Here is a 21,866-nt window from a genome sequence, read left to right as displayed (position 1 = left end):
AAAACCTATCCTCAGCCTACAGTTCCTCTCCCCGGCTTTCCCCTGAAGTGCTCTCCAAACATACCCATCCCCACCCACCCTGGATTCCAAAGTGGCCCCAAGACACAGAATCTCAGAATATCCCAACCTGGAAAGGAAGTGCAGGGCACAAGGCGGGGAGTCTGGTGTGAAGGGGGCTGCATTTCATCCTTACTCTGCCACTTACTAACTGTGTGAGTCTCGTAACCTCTCTGAGCCTCAGCCCCATCATAACTGGCCTTGAGACCAGGGTCAACACAGTAACCAGTTCCATCATAGGGTTAGCTCTGGGAGTACCTGAGCCGTGAGGCACCCAACTCCTGGACCCAACTCCAGGGTCCCAGGCTTAGCCAGGGCCCCACAGGGGCCAGTCCCCCACTCTCTCCCCAGTTAGCCCGGCTTCTGCTTCATGACTCCTTTCTTCATGAAATGCAGGACCTGGGAGGGCAAGATCACTCAGAAAACCTCTGTGCCACTGCAGCCCACCTGCGGTCATTCTGGCTGATGAAGCCCTCGTTGAGTTTCTCCACGGCGCTGGCCAGCATGGAGCTGGCATCATTGGCAAAGTCCAGGTCTCGGATCTCGGACACGGGCACTGACACGATGGCAAAGGCCTCCTTGTCCTCCTTGGTGGGGCAGGTGCCCAGCTGCAGGTACAGGGGTCAGCAGGGCACCTGGGAACAAGCTCCAGCCCTGGCCCGAGCCCCACCCCCACCCCTAGGGACCCGCACCATGAGCCGGATGGGCCGCTCCTCCTCGATGTCAATGGGCACATTGGTGCTCTGGATCCACGTGTTGGTGCAGAGGTGCCGCAGCCGGACATACGAGTTCCTGCAGGCGGATGGGAGGGCAAGGACTCGGGGAGTGCACCACAGAGCGCGTCATGCTGCCTGCCGGCCTACCTCCCCAACACTGCCACAGCTGCCACCCTACTCCACACCCTCAACAGCTGTGGGACAGGAGCCACTGGTGCTCCTCCAGATGAGGAGGCTGAAGCCAGAGAAGAACAGCCAGAGCTAGCCCTGCGCCCAGGCCCCTTCCTGACCACTGCACTGACACAGGCAGCCTTGTCCACACTTCCAAAACCAAAGCTTGTTTGTACACTTGGGACCAAAATTCATTTGGACAAATGAGGGTATTTAACTATTTATCCCATTGAATGTCAACATGCACACATTTCATAGAAACACATGCATTACACAAAAATACTCAATGTCTATGATTACAAAATACAAGTTTACCTTTCTAAAATGAAAAAAAATTTGAATACCAAATCCATCTGCCCCCAAGAGTTTCAGGGAAGGGACTGTGGGCCTGTGTAGTGACTCAATTGACTCTCCCATTAGCCCTGTTGACAGGGAAACTTGATGTTCCCACCAAAATGACGGAGGCAGAGTGGGTAGCAGCCTGAGGTCATACAGCTTAGGACATGCCAAAGCCTGGATTGACACTTGAGAAGTTTCTTGATGTTCCGTCCTAGAATCTCAGGGTTGGTGGGACCTCAAAGGCCAGAGAGTCTGGCCTCCCCATCCAGTGTTTGGGTTCCCCATGCTGCTGTGTCCTAGACAAACTGCCATGCAGCCTGTGCTTGAGCACCCAGACCAACTGGGGCAGGCGCCAGGCACCAGGCAGGCATGCAATGGTGGTCAGCCGCCGACAGACCTCAGAGCTGGATCCCCAGAGGGATGGGAACTGCAGAGACCCCAGAGGCCAAAGGACCTCAGGAGGGAGGAGGAGTGGGGGATTCAGAGTCCCAGAGACAGGAGGGCCCGCCCTAAGCACCACCAGTCAACCCCCAGGCACATGGCGCATACCCACCGGGGCACAAAAGAGTCGGTTTTCTGCAAGGTGGTGGGGTCCAGCTCAAAGAGAGAGGCGATGTCGTTGCCATGAGGCACAGCCACCAGGCGGTACTTGATCTTCTCCCCAGCATTCCTGCGGCCTGCGCGACCCTGGGCCCCCTGGATGAGGACCCCAAATCAGGTAGAAGGCCCTCCCTCCTCTCAAGCCCGCGAAGCACCTGGGATCCCATCTGAGGGGTTGTCTCCCTCCGGCCCACCTCCCAGGGTTTCACGGCCTCCCCTGCCCCCGCCTACCCCCAGGGCAGGCCCATGGTCTCGCTGGAGACCTGCTTTGTTCCTCACCATTCCTGCTACCTTGGGATCCGAGGCATCACCTTTGTAACTGGGGTTCTCCTGGACAGAGATACAAGATGTGGGGGAGCTATTGGACACCAAACTATACCCACATGACCCAAGGCAAAACATGGTCACCTACATAGGACCCTGGGTTTGGGCAGGCAACCTGCACCCTCCCAGGGGTGCCCATATCATTCCAGAGGAGCCCTTCATGGCCCCTCTCCATAGAACCACAAATGAACACACACACACATACACACCAATGCCCCAACACACACAAGTGTGCACATTACCGACAGATGGGAAATTTTGCTCACTCTGTACCCCTGTGCCTAGAATACCGCCTGGCACATAGTAGGAGCACAGTGACATTTATTAGACTTTACAGTCATGCCTTTATTTGATAATATTGGATAAATGCATGAGTGCAGAGAAGTCAGGGTCCATAGGCACATGTGCCACATATGCAGATATGTGCACACACACTCCTGCACACCCACGTGTACATGCACACAACATGAGCCCCAGGATGCCCTCTGCCTCCTGCTCACCTCAGCAGCCAGGTAGTTGCCCGTAGCCAGGTGCTTGAAGCGGTACAGGCCATTCCAGTGCCCAGCTCCTCCGCGGCAGGGGTCGTGGTGGACCACCTAGGGGCACGCAGGTGTGAGGCAAGAAGGAGAGACTGGACAGGCATGGGGAGTCAGACCCCAGGGAGGCCTGGAGACCTCTGGGTAGGTGGGTTCTGGACCCTCCCTGGCCTTTTGACTCTGGAGGGACTCAGAGGGAGGTATCCCACCCTCCAGGATGGTGGGGAAGAGGGAGGGGTGGCATCCAAGGCTGAGTCCGGGGTGCCAGAAGCAGGGCTCTTCTGACCTCCACCTCCCAGAGAGCATTGGAGCTGGTGGCCGAGGTGGCAGACTGGCGCAGTGTGGTTCGCAGGAACACCTGCAGCTTGCCCTTGTACTCATCACACGTCAGGAACTTCTCCTGCTCCGCATGGAACAGCCGAACCACGTCTCCCTGCAGGCAGTGAGGTGTGGCTCAGGATGGCTGCGGCCCCTCCAGGCTCAAGGACCTGCCCAGGGCCCAGCCCCACCTGCCTCAGACAGGGGTCGCTGCTGGCAGGGCCCCTCTTCCAGAGCCGGCACACAGAGAGGGGGTTGCAAGCTGAGCCCCCTAGAGAACAGCCAAAGCCCAGGCACTCTGCCCTAAGCTCACATCCCAGACCCCAAATCCAGAGCTCTCCCAGGCCTTCCCATGTTCAAACCCATCCTGGACCGCTTCCCTCCCTATCTGTACCTCTAGACACCCCGCCTAACCTCTAACGGCCCATCTGCAGTCACCCCTTCCATGAAGGAGGGGGACCTCCTCAGTGTCCCCGGGGCCATGGCTGCCCCTCTCTCAGGACCCTTTTTGCCTAAATATTGGTAGGTTGTGCCCACATCTTTCGCTCCCCTGTTGGATGGGGGCAGCATGGAGGGCATCTCCATGGTTTTGGACACAGATACCACGTTTTGGATCCTGTCTTTTTTTTTTTTTTCTTTTTTTTTTTTCAGAGACATTCTCACGCTCTCGCCCAGGCTGGAGTGCATGGCACGATCTCGGCTCACGGCAACCTTCGCCTCCTGGGTTCAAGCAATTCTCATGCCTCTGCCTCCTGTGTAACTGGGACCACAGGTGTGTGCCACCTAATTTTTTTATTTTTAGTAGAGGCGGGGTTTCACCATGTTGCCCAGGCTGGCCTCAAACTCCTCAGCTCAGGCAATTCACCCGCCTCAGCCTCCCAAAGTGCTAGGATTACAGGCGTGAGCACTGTGCCCGGCCTCTGTCTCTGCTCTTAAAAGCTGTGTGACCTCAGATAAGTTCCTTAACATGTCTGAGCCTCAGTTGCCTCTTCTGTAAAATGGGAATACTATGACCTCCTTGCAGAAATTGTGAGGATTATAATACGCGTGATGAAGTCACACTGCACACTTACTGCATGCCAGCCACTGTGCGAGCACTTGTAAGCTTTCTCACCTGATCCTCACACCAACCCTCTGGGTAAATACAACATTAGCCCCATTTTATGGGTGGAGAAACTCAGGCATAGAGAAGGTAAGTATCCTGCCGAGGCTCATGCAACTAATGGCAAATAGGACATGAATCTGTGGCCCAGTTCCAGGGCCTACACCTTCATCATTCCATCACCTTCCTCCCGCTGAGAGCCTGCCACCCAGAAGGCACACAATGCATGGCTGCCACTCTTGCTATCATCACTAATGGCATTTTCTGTCTTCCCTCCACTGAACACACACTAGACACAAAGCATTCAGTGAATACCTGCAGAGTGAATGCAGCAGTGAATGCAAGAATGCATGAATGAATGACGATATAAAGACTGGGTCAGTTACTATGGCAGAACCTAGTGACTTCTGTGCCCCAGCAGTGCAGTGCAGGGGCAAAAAAGCAGTGGACTTAACATCAGAAAGCCTTGCTTCTGAGCTGCCTTGGAACCACAGAGCCATGACGGATTCCCCAGAAATAATTCTATGTACAACACAGAGTGAGACCCAAGTGATGCTTCATTTTATTTATTTGTTTGTTTGTTTGCTTGTTTGTTTTTTTGAAATGGAGTCTAACTCTGTCGCCCAGGCTGGAGTGCAGTGTGGTGCAATCTTGGCTCACTGCAACCTCCACCTCCCAGGCTCAAGCGATTCTCCCGCCTCAGCCTCCTGAGTAGCTGGGATTACAGGTGCCCACCGCCATGCCCGGCTAATTTTTGTATTTTTAGTAGAGAAGGGCTTTCTCCATGTTGGCCAGGCTGGTCTTGAGCTCCTGACCTCAAGTGATCCACCTGCCTCGGCCTCCCAAAGCGCTGGGATTACAGGTGTGAGCCACCCCGCCCGGCCAAGATGCTTCATTTCCTAAGTGCTGCAGAGATTCGGGGCTGGAACATTAGGGAAGGCTTCCAGGAGGGGTAGTGCATGGCTGGACCCTGATTAATGTGTGGATGATGTGCAGACTTAAGGGAGGGAGGGAGGGAGAAGGCATTGGGGCACAGCATGGGTGGACGGGAAGCAGCCCAGGAGGTAAGAAGGATGAGGAGGGTGGGACTGAGGCAGCCTGAGCAGGGCAGGAGAGTCTAACAGAGCAGCTCAGTGGGGGGAGGAGGGCAAAGGGAGCCACTGCAGGCTTCCGAGCAGGGAGGAGCACCTAAGCCTCCTTAGGTGGCTGCTCTCAGGCCTGTCACCTGTCCCCCTAACAGGTTTCACAACCGATGTTCCTGCCTGCTCCCCTAGCTGGAGAGCCTCACACTCTACAAATCTGCCCTCCCTCAAGACCGTCTACACCCCGTCTGCTGGTTCCATCCCCTGCAGCCCCACCCAAGAGACATCTGAACTCTCCTCTCTCGCCCACATCTGGTGTTCAGGGTTTCTCGAATGGTCTCTCCGTTGGCCCCAGACAGCTCCCTCTGCCCTTAGTCCTGGATCCTCCTGAAGTCTTCACTGCAGTATTTCTCAGGCCCCCCTTCTCTCCCAGAGCCCACACCAGCATGTCTGGGACCAGGAAGGAGACAGGCGGTGACCCCTAACTCAGCCGACAGGGCAGCCTCACTCCCTTGCCAATGAGGGCACAGGGCAAGGGGCAGGGGCCTGGCGTGGATCCAGGCAGCAGGAGTCGGGGAGAGGGAGGTGCTCAAAGGCTCTGGGTGGGGGGGGGGGGCAGATGGAGACCCCCAGTCCACTGACACCCCCTTAAACAAGAGAGAAAACAAAGACCAGGCAGGACCCAAGGAGGATGGAGAAGTGGGCTGTGGCCAGAGACAAGAGAAGTGGCAGTCCTGGTAGGGCCATGTGGGTGGGGCCCTGTGGAGGTGGAGGGAGACTGGGGGGTGCAAAGCCGGGGAGAGGGTAAGGGCCTGAGGCCTGGCGGGTGAAGAAGGCAGGAAGAGGGCCCTGGTGGGGAGGGCTAGGTGGCCAGCTGGGCAGGGCAGGGGTTCCCAGTCCTTACCCCTTTCAACACCTCCTCCAGGTGGTCCCGGAACTGCATAAACAGGTTGATCTTCCAGCTGGTGTTGCAGTTCACAGAGTTGACCTGAGGAAGGGTGACAAGACCCGTGATGCCAGGTAGACCCCAGCCACTGAGGGCCAGAGCGGGGCTGAAGGGAATAAGCAGCCCAGCCACCATTACAGCACAAGGACAGGGTGTCTTCTCATAGCCAGGGTCCCCAGACCCCAGCCCGGCTACCTTGGGGCCACCAGCCTGTGGGGTGGAGAATGAGGGCAGCGCTGGGAAATGGATGCAGAAGCCGTGAGGCCCAGCTTGTCCAGCAGGCCAGATGGGGCTGGAGGCAGAGACCATGGCGGGGAGTGGGGTGTCTACACCACCAGGGGTGTGTGGACATCCCTGCACTGCATGGCTGACCCCCCCACCCCCTCACCTCTTTGCAGCCAGCGTTGTCGCTGAGCTCATAATTGCTGGCATGCAGAGGCTGCCCGGCGTTGACAGGATTCAGGATCACCTTGTCCCCCACGACCACCTGAGCAGACAGGCGGGACAGGTTAGGTGGGAAGGGCAGGGTCCTCTTGTCGCCACACCTCCAGGCCTCCCTCTGGTCTCAGTCTGCCCTTCTAAGAAATAGGCGTGACCTTATCCAGTCCCCACACCGAAGACCCTACAGAAGCCCCTCCGGAGTTCCACCAGGCCCCTCCAACCCGGCCCTGGCCTCACATTGTCCCCGTTGCTCCGCAGCTTCCAGAAGGGCTGGATGAAGAGCCAGGAACCCTCGTTGCCTGTGGCATCCAGGGTCACCCGCATGGCGTTCTTCTCCAGCAAGGCCGGAAGCCGCTTGTTCACTGTCAGGTACTTGTTGCTCTTCATGTGCAGGAGCTGGGGGTCAGGTGGGGTGCGGGAAGGTCACCAGGCCCCAGGAGTCGGCCCATTAGGGAGGGGATATGGGGGGATCCCCTAAACCCTTGGTCACATTCTGGCTAACACATAGTGTCAGACACCTGTCACAAACATACAGGCTGACACCCACAGCCACAACCACAGTCACACACAAGCATGCACACAACAGGCACACCCCATGGACACACTGGTGATCACAAGAAAGAAGCTGTTCTAAATACATTACATAGATTAGCTCAAGTAACCTACAACGATCCAAGAGGGAAGTACTATTACTGCCTGATTTCACAGATGGGGAAACCGAGGCGCCAGGGGACATTAACTTGCCCAAGTTACAACATTAGGAGTGGCAGAGCCAAGATTTGAATCCAGACAATGTGGCTCCAGACTCCATGCTGATGGCCACCATGCTATAAACACACCCATGGCACAGCTACTCAGGCCACACAGCAACAGACACATACACAGTCAGATACACAGCCACACAGGTGGCCCCAGGGCCACTCATTCACCCGAGGACACACATGCACAGAGGGCAATGCCTGCCGGCAGCCCTCACCAGGCACCAGCCCAGCCTCTTAGGCAGGGAGAGGGGCAGGCGGGAGAGAGGCAGGCCAGCCTCACCTGGATCACACTGCCATACTTCACGACATCCCCGTGCACCTTCTTGTTCTCCGTGTCATTTTGCTTCTGCTCCATCTGCGCCGCGTGCTGGGTAGACACACACGCAAGTGAAGGGTGGGCTCAGAAGCTGCTCCTAGAGGGAGACATACCCCAGCCCCACACATGCACGCACACATGCACACAAACACACACACACACAGTCACCTTGGACTCCAGGACCCCTTGGACCCCTGCCCCAGCTCTTGGTGCTGCACCCAGAGTGCTGCACTCCGAGTGTGGAAGGCAGCCTGAGGTCTCACAGCACACACAGCCCAGGGAGCCAAATCCCTAACCCTCCCCAGCCACCTCCCCTGGAGAGGGCATGCCAGTAGGACCTTGAGCATCCCCCGCAATCCCCTTAACACCCCCAGGAACCTAAAGCTGTGTGTGTCTCACCACCCACTCCCACCTCACCAGACTCCCGATGCCCCAGACATGGGACCCCGGTCCCAGTCCAAACTCTGGCAGGGGCTGCTTGGTGCCATTTCCTGGCTCCCATCACCACCCCCACTCCTCTGCAACCTTCCCTCCCAAAACTGTGTGCATTCAGCCCACTGCCTCCAGGCAGCCCTCCCTGAGTGGTCACATCCCAATCTGATGGATCCACTGCTGGTGCCCTTCAGGATTTGGTTTGCATCCCATTAAGAGACAGCTTTTTAGGCTCTTCTGTCCCTGTTAGACTGGAAGCTGCCTAAAGATAGGTGCCCTGCCTCCTCCACCAGATTAGGAGTTCCTGGAGGGCAGGAACCCTGTCCCCTCCATCAGACTGGCACTCTCTGAGAGCAGTGGTCTCTGCCCTTTCCTCCTCCTCAGTCCTTTACTGAGGCCTAGGCGAAAGTGGCAGCTGGAGAGCCTTGCCATGGACCATGTGACTTTCCACAAAGCAACAGCATGTGGCTGTGTGACCGCTTGCGGTTCTGATTATGTGGCTCTGCATAGGTGAATGCCCTCCCCCCAGGCCAGATCCCCAGCTCAGCCTCTACCTGCCGGCAGCAGGAAGGAAGCCTGTGGCAGCCCCAACCCCAGAAAGAGAGCTGGGGTATTAATACCAGAGCTCAAGCAGCCCACCTGCAGCTCCCTCTCTCCAGCCCAGTCCACAGCTATAAGGCACAGCCCAATGTCCCCATTCTAGACCCACCTCCTCTGGGCATGGGGCTTAGAGGAAGGGGACAGAGGGAAGCAAGGTTTGTATGACAAGGGGTGGGGCAACACGGCCCGGGGCCCAGGCTACAAAGTTCTTGACCACAGCCAAAGCCTCCCACTCTCTTCGTGGTTTGGGGAATGGGGTTGGGACCCCGAGATCTGCCCAGGATGTGAACTGAGCCACTACCCACAAGGGGCTCATGAGCAACCACCACATCCCAGCATCATGGCACGACCCACATGTCTGAGGAAGCTAGGGTGAGCCAGAGACCTGGGGGCCATTTAGGCTCTACTGCAGACTCACAGGATGACCATGGACAGACCAGTCCCATCTAAGGGCCCCAGGCTCCAACTCTATAAAACAAGGGAGAGGTTAAGACTAGATCCAGGGCTCCCAAATTGGGTTCCCCAGAGCCACTGTCTCCAGGAGCCACTGGCAACTCCACGGACAGCTGTACAGGTTGTTTACTGCTCTACGGTGTCGACATTCCACTCTCTGAGCCATGCACCCTGGCACAGGGCTGTGCCAGCCTGTAGGAAGGGGCACTTTCTTCTCATTGACACAACAGAGTTATACAGACTGGTGGGTCACTGGGAAGGGATCCTACTCCCCCCACATCCCCTCCTTCACAGCAATTCACACCAATCTCTTGCATATTGAAATTTATTTTTTTATTTTTATTTTTTATTAATATTTTGTAGAGATAGGGTCTTGCTATGTTGCCCAAGCTGCTCTCAAACTCCTGGCCTCAAGCAATCCTCCTGCCTCGGCCTCCCAAAGTGCTGGAATTACAGGTGTGAACCGTCACGCCCATCCGAGTTTCAGAAACCACTCAGCTCAGCCACAGAGCCCCTACTGGATCCGACAAGCAGCACCGCTGCTTGTGTACCCAGGTTCCTGGTACATGTGCACAGATGCACACCCGCACACACACACACATACCTGCAGCTTCTGCAGCAACACCACGTCGGCGATCTTCTCCTTGTCCTGCTTAGTCTGCTTGGCCTTCCAGTACTGCTTCTGGGCCGAGTAGCGGTTCATGGGGCACACCTTGAAGAGGCAGTCTGTGGTGGGGCAGGTGGGGGGTGAGGGGAATGGTTCATTTGGGGCTCAGGGCCCTCCCTGGAGAAAACCCCAGCCTGCAGCTCTGCTCTCCCAACCCTTCCCCACCCCTGTTCCCTGCTGCAGGTAGAGAGGAAGCGGTTGGAAGAACCTCACAGAATTTGGAGCATCCTGGAATACACTGAGTAGAATGGGGAGGCTCAGAGGCAGGTTTGAGAGCAGTGCATCTCACTTGGTGGGGTGGACACGTGCCCTCTTCCCCTGGGAGATTTATCAGAGGCTGCTGGGGCCTCACCCTTACGCCATGTCTGTGCCCAGCTTTTGTGATTATTGGCAGCTAACAGCTCACATCTGCATCCTCCTTTAGCTAATTGCCTTGGCTGATGGAAACCATCTTGCACACAGATGCCTGGGAAATGACATACCCCTCTCCCCAGGGGCAGCCCCTAACCAGTGACTGACACAGGCATAGAACAGCCCAGCCTCTGGAGGGGACAGTCCAAGGAGCAGCTCACAGTCCTGAGCTCCCCGAGGGGTCAGGCTGAGGCGCTCCCCGAGGGGTCAGGCTGAGGCACATCTTCCCCTGAAACCACACCCTTGCTCAGCTTCTTCCCCTGCCGTGTACAGAGAGAAAGAGGTTCCCTCACTGTGTTCTCCTGAGAACTTCCTCAATAATTCACCCATCTTAGGCTCTGCTTCTAGGAATCTGACCTAAGACAAGGCAAATCCAAATTCCAGAAACACGTTCTCAAATACAATTTTTATTTTGGCAAGTAGATAAAACAAGTGTCATTCCCATAAGCCTAAGCTGCAGGAAGGGTGTCCAATTTTTCTGCTTATCCAAAGGAGGCAGGAGTTGGAAAAGCCTGTTCGAAAGCTTGGTAGGAGGGGAGGGAGGATTCTGGGTGCTGGTGAGGGGCTGGTGTGGGTGACTGGGCCTGCGTAACAATAGCCTGGGCTGGGCTGGGAAACAGTGAGCTCCCCATCACAGGAGGGATCCACAGCCTGGGCACGGAGCAGGACTCAGTGGCCCTGAGATCCCTCTCATGCTGCAGCTGTGTGAGCCCCTGATCGCACAATGCTCCGGCAGTGTGGAACAGAAAGGAGACAGCTGTGCGGGGAGACTGGAGAGGAGAGAGCCACTGGAGGGTCCCAGAAACAAAACCCCTTCTTCAGGTCCTTTCCTGTTCCCTCTAAGAAAGCTGTGTGTTTTCTCTGGTCAAAGCTGGTCATCCAGTCCCAGGGACCAAAGAAAAACTAGATTTTCTGTCCAGTTCATAAGGAGGCAAAAGCCCCATGGGACCATTGGGAGTAGAAACCAAGTGAACCAAAGATCAAGGAAGACAGAACTTCCTAGAAAGGAAAGGGAAAAATGGCAATTCCACAAGCAGATGGAGCCACCAAGGGCTGCCCCGCCTGGCCCCCCTCAGCATTGCCAGCATGAGTGGACATCACTTCCGAAAGAGCACTCAGTTTGTTGGAGAGAGTGTGTCTTTTTTTTTTTTTTGGCAAGTCTCACTCTGTAGCTCAGGCTGGAGTGCAGTGATGCGATCTTGGCTCACTGCAACCTCCACCTCCCAGGCTCAAGCAATTCTCCTGTCTGAGCCTCCCAAGTAGCTGGGATTACAGGCATGCGCCACCATGCCTGGCTAATTTTTGTATTTTTAGTAGAGACGGGGTTTCGCCATATTGCCCAAGCTGGTCTTGAACTCCTGACCTCAAGTGATCCACCCACTTAGGCCTACAAAAGTGCTGGGATTACAGGCGTGAGCCACCGCGCCCGGCTGAGAGTGCATCTTTATGGGTTTGGCTCGGCCATCAGGAGGCAGCTGGGGTCCTCCTGCTTCTTCAGGCTGGGTTGGCACTCCCAGGGCTTCCCCACATCATTTTGTGGATCTCACTGCCTTGTTAGAGGCAGGCAGTTCCCAACAGAGTGGTGAGGAATGGGGCACACCAGGGAATGTTCCGGAAATTCAGTGGGCAGGGAGTGATTTGGGTTGTACCACCAATTGTCACAGTGGCACTTAGTGAGCAGAACAGGGATGCTAGACACCTACACCACAGAGATTATCCTGGGTGATGCCTGATGGCAAATGTCCTGCCCACACGCATAGGTGGACATCTGTGACCAGTGTTCTGGGCCTAGAGCTATACACAGAGGCACAAATTTTTTTTGCATGGATTTAGCAAACACTGAATTTTCCAGGAATGCAACTCCAATATAAACTGAGGGAAAGCTGTCCTTTATGTTGTTCAAATTTTCCCAGGAGTTTTCTGCTATTTCAGAAAATACATCACTCATGGCCACACCAAATGGGTGCATGTGTGGCTGCCACATTCATGATTTAAAGGCAAGTGGGCTGGGCATAGCAGCTCACGCCTGTAATTCCAGCACTATGGGAAGCCGGGGCAGGAGGATCACTTGAGGCCAGGAGTTTGAGACTGGCCTGGGCAACATGACGAAAAAAAAATTTAATAAAAAATTATCAAAGGCAGCAAGTGGTGGGAAAAAACAAAAATCATTTTAAAAAATAAAAAATTAGCCAGGCATGGTGGTGTGCATCTGTAATCCCAGCTGCTCAAGAGGTTGAGGCAGGAGGATCACTTGAGCCAAGATTTCAAGACCAGCCTTGGCAACATAGCGAGACATTGTCCCTACTAAAATTCAAAAAAATTAGCTGGGCATGGTGGTACATGCCTGTAATCCCAGCTACTTGGGCGACTGAGGCAGGAGAATCACTTGAAACCAGGAAGTCAAGGCTGCAGTGAGCCCTGATCATGCCACTGCACTCCAGCCTGGGTGACAGAGCAAGACCCTGTCTAAAAAATAAAATATATATATTTTTAAAATTACTTTCCTTTCTTTTCTCTTTTTTGTCACACTTAGGACATTAAACTAGCTCATTCCCTCCCCCTGGCTCCAGGCTCACTCAGACCCTGGCTCTAGACCGCCACCATTTTGCATTATATAAATATGGATATATAGGCCAGACACAGTGGCTCACACCTGTAATCCCAGCATTTTGGGAGGCCGACGCAGGCGGATCACGAGGTTAGGAGTTCGAGACCAGCCTGACCAACATGGTGAAACCTCATCTCTACTAAAAATACAAAAACTAGGCGGGCATGGTGGCACGCACCTGTAATCCCAGCTACTCAGGAGGCTGAGGCAGGAGAATCGCTTGAACCGGGCTTTGGGGGCGGAGGTTGCAGTAAGCTGAGATCACACCACTGCACTCCAGCCTGGGTGACACAGCAAGACACCGTCCCAAAAAATAAAAAATAAAAATATGGATATGGATAGATTATATTATTTATGAATTCCACTTTATGTTTTTTGCTATCCTCACCAGACTCAGGGGTGGGCAGGCTGGCAGGGCCTAGTTGAGCTCATCACTGTTTCTCCAGCCCCTAACCTGTTGGCTCAGCAAGCATCTGCCGGATGCATACATCAACCCAGAAATGACTTCCTCCTGTATAAGGAGGTAGGGTTTGATTTAGCCTTGGAGGGAGGAAGAGGTTATGAGGCACACAACTGGAGGAAAGGACAGGAGGTGGGAGAGGATATGGCACATCTAGAAACAGAACAGAGGTTCCTCCTGGCAGGGGCAGGGAGCTCATGCAGGAAAGAGGGGCCAGGCAAGGGAGGTGCTGAGCTGAGACTGGAGGGGCTGAGAGGTGCAGGGCCCTGTGTCTGAGCCCACAGGTCCTGGGGATTGTCAGCTACTTGGCCTCCACATGGCCCACCAGCCTCTTTGACCCCTAGTCCAGACAGGAGAAAAGGCAGAAAGGGACAGGTACAGCCCCTGGAGCAGGGGTCTCAAGCTTTTCTGACCTTGACTCACCTAAGAAATAAAACTTAGATCACCACTGCTTAAAACGGCATGAGGACTCCCTGACCCTGGTCATGGTACCAGGCTCCAGGTCCGACAGGGCTGAAAACCATGGTGACCATCTATGGTGACAGAAAGCAACTAAAACAATGGGATTTTTTTAATGTGTGTTATGCTAAGACTTAAAGAATCAACAAGACGGTAAAGAATTACCCAACAAAAAGAGAAGATAGAAAGGAAAACAAAAGAGATATGGAAACACCCAGCTACTTTTGCCTTGAGGCGACTTCCTGATTTCCGGAAGCACGGACTTTTATTTTGACAGCTTCTTCAGATGGAAGGATCAGAGGTCCAAGCCCAGGCCCACAGAAGGTGAGGGGTCAACAGGAGACCAGGACCCTAAAGGGATACAGTCTCAGACAAGGGCTGAGCCCACAGTAGAACAGCTCATGCCAGGAGCTAAAGATACCAGTTGGAATCCCCCAGATGGTTCAAGTAACCCCAAACGAGCTGGGCTTCAAGTGGGCTTGAACTGGCGAGACCCTCAGGAGTCTGGCAGAAGGAACAGCAGGGCCTTCCTGGAGGAAGGTACCTTCATCCTAGACTCAAACCAGATTTTTCAAATGCAATAACCAGTATATGCTCAAAGAAAAGCAGGAATCCTTGGGAACCAGACACCACGAGGGAGAACAAGCCCACAAAATAGATGCTAAAAACAGACACATGCAGAGACTTCAGACGCAGACATCACCTGTAAAACAGATATGTCTTCTCTGCTTCAATCAATAAAAAAAAAAGCTTGAAGATCCCTGCAGAGAACAGAAAACGATAAAAAAAATGGCACAGCAGACTGAAAAAAGAACCAGGTAGAACTTCTAGAAATAAAAAAAGCTTCAATAACCAAAATTTAAAACTCACTGGACTTATTTAACCAGAGAATAGCCAGAGCTAAAGAATTAATGAAACCATAATAGCCCTATAGGGTGGATGCATTCCAATTCTATCCTATCCATTTCTGTCAATGATGGCTGAGCCAATACAAGTGACTTCACAGCCCACTAGCAGGTCAGAACCTGTGCCTGCATGAGACACACTACCCTGAAGCATCCCCGGGAGAGCAATGAAGTCAGAAAACAAAAAAGAGCCCTCCCTGCTCCTGACTCCTCCATATCTTTCTTGGAAACTTAATACCTGGAACTTGTGGATTCAACTTTTTCTCTCACATAGATCCTCCCTCAGAGCCTTGCCCACACATACACGTGCCAGAAGATGCCGAATGAACAAATAAACAGGTAGGTAGACTTGGGGCCCGTCGCCATACACATCCCATGCTTCTACTGCGCTGCGCTCCTTGCCCAAAGGCAGCCCTGTCAGAACCCCAGAAGGGGCCTGAGCTTTCCCTGCCACTAAACCACAAGGCTGAAGGGCAGAGAGGAGGGTGGATGGGTAGCCAGGAGACTGGGCCCACACAGGAGTTGCAGCATCAAAGGCCATGAGAAAAGGTGGAGGGTCTAGGGAGGTTTCCTGAAGTAAGGACTGTGTGTCCTGGGGTGTGTACCTGTGGATGAAGGGGCACAGGGCTGATGAGGCTGCAGACAAGAGGCTATTCATTTATTAAATAAGGTCAGTCAACATTCATCCAATACTAAGGTGCCTACCACTCCAAATGCCCACTGCCACTGCATACCATCATTCCAGGGCAAGGGGGATAGCTTTAAAATACACAAACTCCCAGGCCCTCCACAGATCTTGGCAGGTCTGGGGTGAGGTCTAGGAATATGCATTTTTAAAGGCACCTCTCCTCCACTCCCTTTCTACCCCAGATGGTTCTGCTGCTCAACCAAGCACCAGAGTAGAGGACCAAGTCAAGGACAGAGAGCAAAGCAAGTTATACAGTTGCAGTAATGTACAAGCTCTGCAAGAAATAATGCCTGCATCTGCTTCCAATCATCTTCAACGTTTAGACTCAACCTATAGAACAAAACACCCAAGATGTCATTGTGGTTATGGAAGAGAATGGAAAGGTCATTCAGTCTTGATGACTTAAAAATAAAAATAGGCCGGGCACGGTGGCTCACGCCTATAATCCCAGCACTTTGGGAGGCCGAGGCAGGCGGATCACCTGAGGTCAAGAGTTTGAGACCAGCCTGACCAACATGGAGAAACCCCGTCTCTACCAAAAATACAAAATTAGCTGGCCGTGGTGGCAGGCACCTGTAAGCCCAGCTACTTGGGAGGCTGAGACAGGAGAATCGCTTGAACCTGGGAGGCAGAGGTTGCAATGGGCCGAGATCGCGCCATTGCATTCCAGCCTGGGCAACAAGAGTGAAACTCCATCTCAAAACAAAAACAAAATAAAAATAAAAATACATGTGGCATAGGCCAGGCACAGTGGTTCACACCTGTAATCTCAGCACTTTGGGAGGCCAAGGCGGGTGGATCACGAGGTCAGGAGTTCAAGACCAGCCTGGCCAAGATGGTGAAACCCCCATCTCTACTAAAAATACAAAAAAATTGGCCGGGCATGGTGGCACAAGCCTATAATCTCAGCTACTCAGGAGGCTGAGGCAGAGAATTGCTTGAACCTGTCTGGGAGGTGGAGGTTGCAGTGAGCCGAGATTGCGCCACTGCACTCCAGCCTGGGAGACAGAGCGAGACTCCGTCTTGGAAAAAAAAAAAAAATACACGTGGCAGCCTGGGCGTGGTGGCTCACACCTGTAATCCCAGTAGTTTGGAAGTCCAAGGCAAGAGGATCGCTGAGCCTAGGAGTTCAAGACCAGCCTGGGCAACTTGGTGAGACCCCCAATTTCTACAAAAAATTTTAAAAACTAGCCGGGTCTGTTGACATGCACCTGTGATCCCAGCTACTTGGGAGGCTTGAGGCAGAAGGATCACTTGAGCCCTGGAGGTCCAGGCTGGAGTGAGCCATGATTGTGCCACTGCACTCCAGACCCTGTCTCAGAAAAGAAAAAAAATACACATGGCAGTAGTGGGAGGGAGACATGGACAGAGTGCTTGGAGGAATTGACAGAATGAGGAAGAAGAAAAAAGGGTAACTGAGACTCTCAGGTTTATAAAGGTGACCCTAGAGATTCTACAGGCCACAGGATGCTGTTGGGAGGATGAGGGAGGCAGTGGAAGAGCAGGCCATAAAAGCTAAATTATCATCTATCTTAGAAGGGCACCAACAGATACTCTAAAATTGGTAAATCAAGCAGTAGTGGCCAGGCACTGTGGCTCATGCCTGTAATCCTAACACTCTGGGAGACAAAGGCAAGAGGATTGCTTGAGCCCGGGAATTTGAGATGAGCCTGGGCAACACGGTGAGACCTCGTCTCTACAAAAAATAAAAAAAATTAGCCAGGTGTGGTGACGCACACCTGTAATCCCAGCTGCTCAGGAGGCTGAGGTGGGAGGATGGCTTGAGCCTGGGAGGTCAAGGCTGCAGCGAGCCATGATTGTGCCACTGCACTCCAGCCTGGATGACAGAGAAAGACCCTGTCTCAAAAAAAAAAAAAAAGAAATAGAATAATCATAACATTTGGAGACACGGGGGTAGCTAGCAGAAGAAACCATGAAAAGAGTTAAAAGGGGTTGCTTTCTCTTATTACATTGCTGGCGAGGGTGCAAAATGATACAACGGCAGTGGGGGGCAAGTGGCAATCACAGAGCTCCCGCCCTCTGCCTCAGCAACCTCAGTGCTGGGCCTGCATTCTCGGAGCGCACCTGCGCTTACATAAAACGACCACAGAAGAGGGTCTTTGCTGCAGCACCAACAGGAATAATAAAAGACTTGAAACAGCCCAAGAGTCCATCGGGGGACTGCTGAAACAAATTACAACAGAGCCACATAACTCTATGTGTGCCATGCTATGTAGCCATAAGAAAGAGAGAAATTCTGACAGATGCTGCAACATGGATGAACCCTGAGGACATTATGCTAAGTGAAATAAGCCAGTCACAAAAGGGCAAACACTGTATGATTCCACTTATATAAGGTACCAAGACTAATCAAATTCATAGAAACAGAAAGTAGAATGGTAGTTGCAGGGGCTGGGGGGAGGAGGAAATGGGGAGTTATTGTTTAATGGGTATTGAGTTTCAGTTTTGCAAGATGAAAAAAGTTCTGTGGATGGATGGTGGTAATGGTTGCACAGCAATGAAAATGTACAGAACGCTGCTCAACTGTACTTTTAACGATGGTTAAGATGATAAACTCCTTGTTATGTGAATCTTACCACAATTAAAAATAAGTGACTTTTGCCAGGCACAGTGGCTCACACCTATAATCCCAATATTTTGGGAGGTTGAGGTGGGCAGATTGCTTGAGTCCAGGAGTTCGCTTATTTTCCAGCCTAGGCAACACAGTGAAAGCCTGTCTCTACAAAAAATAAATAAATTAGCCAAGCATGGTGGCACGCACCTGTAGTTCCAGCTGCTCTGGAAGGTAAGGCACGATTGCTTGAGTCCAGGAGGTCAGGCTTGCAGTGAGCCATGGTGTCACTGCACTCTGACCTGGGCAACAAAGCAAGACCCTGTCTTAATAAATAAATAAATAATCTTTTTTAATGTTTAAGACAAATTACTATGTAATTTGTAGGAGACTATTTTCTCATGGTTGTCCAGGATATGCAACTAAAATGAATATACTTTTTTTCATCTTTTTTTTTGAGACAGGATCTCACTATGTCGCCCAGGTTGGAAAGCAGTGGTGCAATCACGGCTCACTGCAGACTTGACCTCCTGGCCTCATGCGATCCTCCCACCTCAGTCTCTTGTGTAGCTGAGACTACAGAGGTGTGCCACCACATCCAGCTAATTTTTGTATTTTTGTAGAGACGGGGTTTCGCCACGTTGCCCATGCTGGTCTCAAACTCCTAGGCTCAAGCGATCCACCTACCTGGGTGTCCCAAACTGCTGGGATTACAGGCATGAGCCACCACGCCTGGCTAAAGTGAATATAATTAATGAAAGAGAGAGAGAGGAAGTTTGAGCTTCTATATATTAAGAGAGAAAGATCTCCAGAAGGGTCTGTCTACAGCAAGATTAAAAAGCAAAACCAGCAAAAAACAGAATAGTGTATATAGAATGCTATCTTTCTGTAAGAAAAGGGAAAATCTGGATATATGTTTGTATTTGCGGAATGGAACCCTGGAAGAGACATAAGCAATTAAAGACAGTGATGACCTAAAGAGGCAGTGGTGGAGGGGGTGGGGGGGTGGGAAGAGGGTGGGAGCAGACTCTCAGTGTGTGTTTGTATGATGTTTTGATGTTTTAACTGAATGAATAAATTACCTAGTTAGATTTTCTTATATGGTTGCCCCTGGAGAAGGAGAAAGGAGGTTGAGTGAGGAGGGTAGAGTGGAGGACCAGGGTAGAGTGGGGGATCCTAGATCATGTATTTCTCTTACTTTTATAAAAAGGAAAAAAAGGAGTAAGAGTACATTTTCGGCCAGGCATGGTGGCTCACGCCTGTAATCCTAACACTTTGGGAGATCGAGGCGGGTGGATCACGAGGTCAGGAGTTCGACGCCAGCCTGACCAACATAGTGAAACTCCGTCTCTACTAAAAATACAAAGATTAGCCGGGTGTGGTGGCACGTGCCTGTAATCCCAGCTACTCAGGAGGCTGAGGCTGGATAATCGCCTGAATCCAGGAGGTGGAGGTTGCAGTGAGCTGAGATCGTGCCATTGCACTCCAGCCTGGGTGACAGAGTGAGACTCCATCTCAAAAAACGAAACAAAAAAAAAAGAGTACATTTTCAGTGACCAAAAAACTTACGAAAAGGTGCTCAACCTCACTAGTAGTCACAGAAATGTAAATGAAAACCACAGTAAGATGCCATTTCACACCCAGCAGGCTGGAAGAAATTTAAGTGGGACAAGACCAAGTGTGGCAAGGATGTGGGCAGAGCGAAGGGAGCTGTTCCCACAGTTGCCACAGGGTCACTTCTCATGCCATGGAGGTGCATCCCTCTCACCTAGTAATCCCCGCACTCAGAACATACCAGAGGAACCTGAGCACACGAGCCTAAGGAGGCTCACTGCAGCATCGCAGGCAATTGCCAAAAGCTGGAAATGAGCTGAAAGTCCATCAACAGGAGCGCCAATGAAGGGATTCAGTTTATCACCCAATGGAATGCAACATTGCAGTTAAACACATGAACTACAGCCGTGTATCAACTCAGATAAATCTCGAAAACAGTACAGAATTTATTTTTATTTTATTAATTTTTTTGTTTGTTTGCTTGTTTGTTTGAGACAGCGTCTCCCTGTGTCACCCAGGCTGGAGTGCAGTGGTGTGATCTTGGCTCACTGCAACCTCCGCCTTCCGGGTTCGAGCAATTCTCCTGCCTCAGCCTCCTGAGTAGCTGGGAGTACAGGTGCCCACCACCGCACCCGGCTAATATTTGTATTTTTAGTAGAGACGGGGGTTTCACCTTGTTGGCCTGGCTAGTCTCAAACTCCTGACCTCAGGTGATCCACCTGCCTTGGCCTCCCAAAGTGCTGGGATTATAGGCATGAGACATTATGCCTGGCCAGGAACCAGTATAGAATTTAAAAAGTGCAAAAGGATTTGTCCAGAACGCTACCTTTAATATATGGGGTTTAAAAAATATAAAAACTCAGCCAGGTGCAGTGGCTCACACCTGTAATCCCAATACTTTGGGAGGCCAAGGCGGGTGGATCACCTGAGATCAGGAGTTTAAGACCAGCCTGGCCAACACGATGAAACCCCATCTCTACTAAAAATACAAAAATTAGCTGGGCATGGTGGCGGGCGCCTGTAATCCCAGCTACTTGGGAGGCTGAGGTGGGAGAATCACTTGAACCCGGGAGGGAGAGGTTGCAGTGAGCTGCAATCGCACCATTGTGCTCCAGCCTGGGCGACAGAGCAAGACTCTGTCTCAAAAAAAAAAAAAAAAAAAAAACCCATATCGTGCACGGTTATATCCCTGTGCATTAATTAGCAAAAGCATTAAAACAGACCCCTGGTCAAAGCTTTGTGTTAGGCATGAATAAAAAATAAAAATAAAACAGGCCCTTGAATGATGCACACCAATTTCTGACAAGTGTTTACCTCTGGAGAAGGCAGGAGAGGAAGGGGAAGGGAGGAAGATGTAGGGGGCTTCGGCTACAGCTATGTTAATTCTTTAAAAGTAAAAAGATCTGGGCCAGGCGCGGTGGCTCACGCCTGTAATTCCAGCACTTTGGAAGGCCGAGATGGGTGGATTGTTTGAGGTCAGGAGTTCAAGACCAGCCTGGACAATAAGGTGAAACCCTATCTCTACTTAAAAAAAAAAAAAAAAAAAGTAAAAAGATCTGAAATAAATGTAGCAAAATGGATTTGACAAAGCTCAGCAGTGGGTGCATGGGGTGTGTGTTATTTTTCTCTTTCTTTTTTTTTCCCCTGAGACAAAGTCTTGTTCTGTCACCCAGGCTGGAGTGCAGTGGCACGATCTCAGCTCACTGCAAACTCTGCTTCTTGGGTTCAAGCAATTCTTCTGCCTCAGCTTACCAAGTAGCTGGGATTACAGGCACATGCCACCATGCCTGGCTAATTTTTGTGTTCTTAGTAGAGACAGGGTTTCACCATGTTGGCCAGGCTGGTCTCGAACTCTGCACCTCATGACCTGCCTGTCTCAGCCTCCCAAGTGCTGGAGTTACAGGCGTGAGCCACCGCACCTGGCCCTATTTTCTCTTTACTATTGTGTAGACTTGAAATATGTCTTAATCACAATAACAATAAGCCGGCCTTGGAGCATGGACAGGTAGAGGAGGTGTAGGCTAGGGAAGGGGGCATCCAGTCACGCAAACGGAGGGCAGTCACCTCATCACTCTCCTCCCTGGCACCTGCCCCCACACACTTGTCTTGGGGGCACTGGGGCTGGGGGTGCAGGCTTTTGAGCTTCCCTGAGGTAGACTTGGAGACAAGGGCTACCCAAGTCCCTTGCCCCAACAGGAGGAGGAAAAGAAGGAAAAAGGGCTAGGAGAGGGAATGTGCCCCAGGCTCAGCCCAGTCAGCAGCTCGGGACTCACGGCAGCCACAGCCTGAAACGTTACAGCCAGGCAGAGTTCAAGGGCTGGCCTAGCATGGGTGGCACACATACCAGG

General features: G+C 52.3%; 1 protein-coding gene across 1 annotated transcript in view; it reads right to left on the bottom strand.

Moving 5' to 3' along the window:
• ITPR3 (inositol 1,4,5-trisphosphate receptor type 3) overlaps window positions 1–21,866 on the bottom strand; it is a 75,243-nt gene that overhangs the window by 30,933 nt on the left and 22,444 nt on the right. The window contains exons 3-13 of the mRNA XM_030802735.1: window positions 9,799–9,920; window positions 7,674–7,760; window positions 6,870–7,028; window positions 6,580–6,678; window positions 6,150–6,233; window positions 3,030–3,176; window positions 2,708–2,803; window positions 2,163–2,213; window positions 1,837–1,979; window positions 750–849; window positions 505–665 (exon numbers count right to left, since the gene is read on the bottom strand). Coding sequence (XP_030658595.1) covers window positions 505–665; window positions 750–849; window positions 1,837–1,979; window positions 2,163–2,213; window positions 2,708–2,803; window positions 3,030–3,176; window positions 6,150–6,233; window positions 6,580–6,678; window positions 6,870–7,028; window positions 7,674–7,760; window positions 9,799–9,920 — 1,249 coding nt within the window. The remainder of the gene's footprint in view (window positions 1–504; window positions 666–749; window positions 850–1,836; window positions 1,980–2,162; window positions 2,214–2,707; window positions 2,804–3,029; window positions 3,177–6,149; window positions 6,234–6,579; window positions 6,679–6,869; window positions 7,029–7,673; window positions 7,761–9,798; window positions 9,921–21,866) is intronic.

The sequence above is a fragment of the Nomascus leucogenys genome, chromosome 22a (assembly GCF_006542625.1).
Source record: "Nomascus leucogenys isolate Asia chromosome 22a, Asia_NLE_v1, whole genome shotgun sequence".
Classification (NCBI taxonomy): domain Eukaryota; kingdom Metazoa; phylum Chordata; class Mammalia; order Primates; family Hylobatidae; genus Nomascus; species Nomascus leucogenys.
The sequence above is the reverse complement of the archived record's forward strand: the minus strand, read 5'-3'. Positions and strand labels throughout refer to the sequence as shown.